The sequence below is a fragment of the Lolium perenne genome, chromosome 4 (genome assembly GCF_019359855.2).
Source record: "Lolium perenne isolate Kyuss_39 chromosome 4, Kyuss_2.0, whole genome shotgun sequence".
NCBI lineage: Eukaryota > Viridiplantae > Streptophyta > Magnoliopsida > Poales > Poaceae > Lolium > Lolium perenne.
This window is the reverse complement of record NC_067247.2, coordinates 317,349,109-317,353,758: the sequence shown is the minus strand read 5'-3', so window position 1 is coordinate 317,353,758 and position 4,650 is coordinate 317,349,109. Positions and strand designations below refer to the sequence as shown.

The 4,650-nt window shown below is 47.1% G+C and overlaps 1 protein-coding gene across 1 annotated transcript; it reads right to left on the bottom strand.

The window, feature by feature from the left end:
- Positions 1 to 556: 556 nt before the first annotated feature.
- LOC127349051 (calcium-dependent lipid-binding protein) lies at positions 557 to 3,991 on the bottom strand. Its single transcript, XM_051374858.2, has 10 exons — positions 3,727 to 3,991; positions 3,145 to 3,246; positions 2,679 to 2,729; positions 2,422 to 2,542; positions 2,204 to 2,322; positions 1,974 to 2,072; positions 1,790 to 1,870; positions 1,629 to 1,714; positions 1,134 to 1,527; positions 557 to 1,048 (listed from the first exon to the last, which is right to left on the bottom strand). Exons 1-10 carry the CDS (start codon positions 3,829 to 3,831, stop codon positions 689 to 691), a joined length of 1,518 nt encoding a protein of 505 aa, XP_051230818.1. The 5' UTR covers positions 3,832 to 3,991; the 3' UTR covers positions 557 to 688.
- Positions 3,992 to 4,650: the final 659 nt, after the last annotated feature.

Here is a 4,650-nt window from a genome sequence, read left to right as displayed (position 1 = left end):
GAAAAATTTCCGTTTACGAAACAAGAAGAATGTGTGAGGAAGGATGTGGAGTGTGCATTTGGAATGCTCCATGCTCGTCGAACAGAACATGGGACAAACATCAATTGTGGGAGGTCATGACTTCTAATGTCATCATGTAGGACATGATTGTGGAGCATTACCGTGATCGTGGGTCCTCTGGTCTCCACGGTCGAGTTCAAAGATATTCTAAAAAAAAATAGCAAATTTGTGATCCAGGTGTTCATCAACAACTCTGAGATAATGCTTGAGCACATGTGTATACATCAAGAAAATCAATAGTTTCATGTTCATGCGTTGTGGTGGTCTGGTGGGCAACATATCTCACTTTAGGATTTTCACATGTGATTTTTAATTCGAGTTTTGCTTTTACTATGTTATTTAAAAGTTTGTATTATTGTTGAATTAATTTGTGTGTCGAAAATTTCCACGGAGAAGATAGCAGTTCCAAGTAAGGTGCACATTTGCCGGGAGACCCTCTCCCCACCATTCCCACCCGCCCAGAGGACTAATATTTGATGGTGCCTCAGAGATACCCTTAATACTGAAGACAAAATTAAACACAAATACAATCATGTGTATGTATTTTGACAAAAATGAAACGGTAAAAATGAGTGCTAGTTTTACTAAGCAATGGTAACTCTGCTAAATAAGCTCACGGTTGGATGAATTACTCGTCGATCGTCGGAACGTTGCTGGCACTGCGCCTGGCGCTGCTGAATGGCCCGGTAACTGTCCGGCCGACGAACTTGCCGGCCTTCGTGATGCTGTTGCCGAACGCGCCTATTCCCGTGCCCACCAGCCCGACGCCTGACCCAGCCACGGCGACGCCCGATCCCGCCACGGCTGCTCCCGCCGCGACGCCCGTGCCGGCCACGTTGGTGACCGTGGACGCCACGCCGCCCGCTGCGTCGGCGGCCCCGCTCACGGCCCCCGTTCCCTCCCTCGTCTTCCGCCGCTCCTCCATCGTCTTCTTCTCCAGCTCCAGCGCCTCCAGGGCCTCCTTCTTGGTGTACGGGTGGTACAACACCTGCATATACGAATTACACAAAGCTCGATCGAGTTCTTGGTCGTTCCGAAACAATGTGGCAAGTGGAGCGGATGGATGAGCTTGCCTTGATGGTGAGCACGCCTCTGTCCTTCTTGTCCTTGACCTTGGTGGTGTCCAGGGACGAGAGCAGCTGCAGGTTGATCTCCTGCACGGTCTCGATTCCCAGGTCGCTCAGGGGCAGCTTGGCGATGCCCAGCCTTTTGTCCTGCTTCAGACTGTCCTCGTCGAACACCTCCAGGATGATGTGCTGCGTCTCCTTGTCCTCGGCGATGAGCTCGAACGTCTCGTTCCACTCTGGGTTCAGGTTGTCGTCGATCACCCTGGTCTTCTCCTTGAACATGGGCCGTATGAAGAGCACCACGTAGGGGTCGGACTTGCCGATCAGCTCCTTGTTCTTGAGCGACTCCGCTCGCACCACCGTCACCGTCACCCTCCCCTGCGGCTTTAGCTCCAGATCACTGCACGGATACATGTCAAAATACCATTGTCATCCTGGCACTCTAATTTCACAGATCCTATATATACAACTCCTGGATGAGAACTGTAAAATTAATGGAACCTTATGTCGACATCAACTCCCCCTATCGGGATGACTATTCTGTGTGGCCACTGGAGCATGTCAGTGATCAGTGATGCCACCGTATCCTACAAAAGGGAGAAATGGCCTACTACTTATCATGTGTAGAAACAGATAATGGGAGAAAGAAACTCGTCGCATACGTCGATCATGTCTGAAAGTCCAGGCATCGCCGTCAGGCTTCCGCCGACTGCCTTCAGTATGTAATCGATTCTTGGTTTTGGCTGCAAGTGATGCAAAGAAAACCGTTTACGTCGTCAACAAACTAATCCACGGAGAAAGCAATAATGTTGGTAGATTCATGACTGGAGAAGCTAAGAAGCGCACCTCTGCCAGAAGAGCAACGACAACAGCAGAGATGCAAGGTATCTCCTCAGACAATTGGAAGACAACACGGATGATGGTGAACACCTGAAGGTTCTTGAACTGTATCCATGCGGAGTAAAAATAAATTAGGGTTGTTTATCCAGTGTAATTTGAATTTCTTGTGCTACTTGCACCTGATGAAAAGTGAAAAACTACAGAAAAATTAAGCAGGCCAATTTCGTCAGGCTGACCTGAATTGGGAGTGAAGCAACTAGAGTTTCAACTGCAAGGATGATATTCGGATCCCCACCCCACTTGAAGTCAACGTCCATTGTGATTTGCCCTTTCTTGAAGCTCTGAACCCGAATGCCTGGAAAATACAAGACCAGACATCTTCAGAAGCCTTTAGGAGAAGATCCTTATCTTCTAGTTTAATACTGTAGAACTGAGACCACTTCATTTCTGCAACCTTCAATTTTGGGTGGAACAGTTCCAAGTGAGAGTCTGCTGAACTTCAGCGAGGATATTCCTGCCGGTCGATAATCGTCGAGTATAGGCTCGACAGAATCCCTGATGACCATGGTTGCTGCCTGTAACCAAATGCAACTGCATATCAGAAGAAATGTTAACAGCAAAAACGTAAGTAGTTTTAGTGCTTGAATGTAACTCTATGGAGATCTTGCCAACAGTTTTCTGAATGAACAATGAGAAGTTACTTGTATGTACCTCCTCAACAAAGGGCCAGAGCTTGCTTAACTTTCTGTTGAGCCATTTAACCTGAAGAAGAAAATCAAATTGCTAAGGTACGAATTCAAGAAAAAACATCAGGTGAGTATATCTTGCAAGGAAAACAGTCCTTGGTAGTTGGTACCATAGCAAAAACAACTCAGTTGGAAAGTACCATCCAGTGTGTCAAGGTTATCATCTTGGGACCACATGTCATCCTCCTATTGGATGGTATTTTTTGTCTAATTATAATTATAATGATATTGAGGTGATTTTTCCTGATGTATTGAATATGTATAAAAGTTGAGGATATGATATTTTTCTTGTATGAACTACAAAGGTCAACTTCTTGGCATTATTTTCCGTTTTGAGAGACACTGAGTACAAATGCCTATTGTGCTTGTCCATATTTTGGATGTTATGATTCATCAGGAGCATCAAAAGACCAAAGTAAGTAGTACTTCACCTGGTCATATTCCGGGAATGAGATCCACTGAGGGATATTGTCTCCACATATTTTCTTCAAATCTTCACGGTTGAGAGATCCAAGTACATTGATATCGGCAGCCTGTTTCAAAACGAATTTTATTCATAGACTTATCAGAAACTAATCCGCACACACAAAACTACACTTTAATGTATAAAACCCATTTTATCAGCAGTATCAAAAAGAGTGAACTCTCTGTTTCGTTATCCTTGTGTAATGAAATCCGACCCAGTGAGGTCGTTTGGAAAAAAAATCAAAAAGAGTGAACTAAATGGAATTCCCAGAATGAATCTACTCTACCGCGTGGCCGTCAGAAACGTAGACTTGACACAGATTTCATCCCCCAAAGTTGAAACCTCATATGCAGGAAAGCATTTTACAGGCAAAAATAATCAACAACTAATCCTGAGAAAATGTTCTTAAGCCTGAAATTTTCCAGCGATTCAACGGAGGCTCCAACCTAAACATATCTACGATAGGATTTCAACAGATCAACGGAGGGTCCAAACGTCGCAAGACTGCACGGATCAATCAATCTATAGTACGTGTAGGTGCACTTGCCTTGGTGCTGCGTTTGGCGGCCCGGCGATTCATGGCGTGCGCCAAGCCGAAGATGAGGGCGACGCCAGCGATGAGTCCCATGAAGATCCCCGATATGAACCCCATTTCTCCTCCCTATCGATCGCCCGGATGGTGAACAGGCTGGGGAACGTAAAAGATCGTAGGATCCTCGATCCAAATTCTATTGATTGATGTTCGCTAACGCTCCATTTGGGGGCGAGTTTTCCGCGTGCAGCAACGTGCGATTGGTGGAGATGGCTGCGATCACGCTTGCTTCTGCATGGTCGGGTCCGTGCACGCTTTTTATTTAGTAGTTTTGACGCGTCAGGGTGCCCCAGTGATCGATGAGCTCGATCGGCTCAAGGGTGGAGGTAACGACATTCTTAAGGTACGAAATTGGGAAGATGGACGCTGACAGGTGGGACCAAGTGTTACATCAAAACAAAGGGGCCTATTGAGATGTTCCATGTTGTTGTATCTTCAAAATGTAACCATTAGAGCAACTCTAACAGTGAAAAACAGGCCCAAACCAAAAAATTCCGGCGAAAATACGGGTTCAGGCTGAAAGAGACCAAGAACGGAGCTCGAACTCGCGACCTGGCCCATAAAATGAGTTCGGGGGCCCGAGAAACTCAACAGGCCGCCCTGTATTAAAACAGGCCACGGAGGGGAGTTCGGCTTCCAAACCCTACTCCCCCTGCCGCTACCACTCCCTCCGCCGCCGCCAGCCTCCTCTCCGGCGAGCAATCCAGCTCACAGCAGCCTACCTTCGCCCCAGCTCCGCGACGCCATGGCCTCGTGTGGTGGCTCTGCAGGGTCTCTTCCGTCTTGGCTGAACAAGCGGTCGACGTCGCCATGGCCTCGTGTGGTGGCTCTGCAGGGTCTCCTCCTATTACAACCCATTATTTCTTCTACTGAACTGCG

Excerpts from the sequence above, each read along its gene's own strand:
- LOC127349051 (XM_051374858.2), bottom strand. The coding sequence starts at position 3,831 with ATGGGGTTCATATCGGGGATCTTCATGGGACTCATCGCTGGCGTCGCC. Across the intron at positions 1,871-1,973 it reads TCGTTGCTCTTCTGGCAGAG|CCAAAACCAAGAATCGATTA; the intron begins GTGCGCTTCTTA and ends CATCACTTGCAG. Across the intron at positions 1,049-1,133 it reads GAGGCGTGCTCACCATCAAG|GTGTTGTACCACCCGTACAC; the intron begins GCAAGCTCATCC and ends TCGTATATGCAG.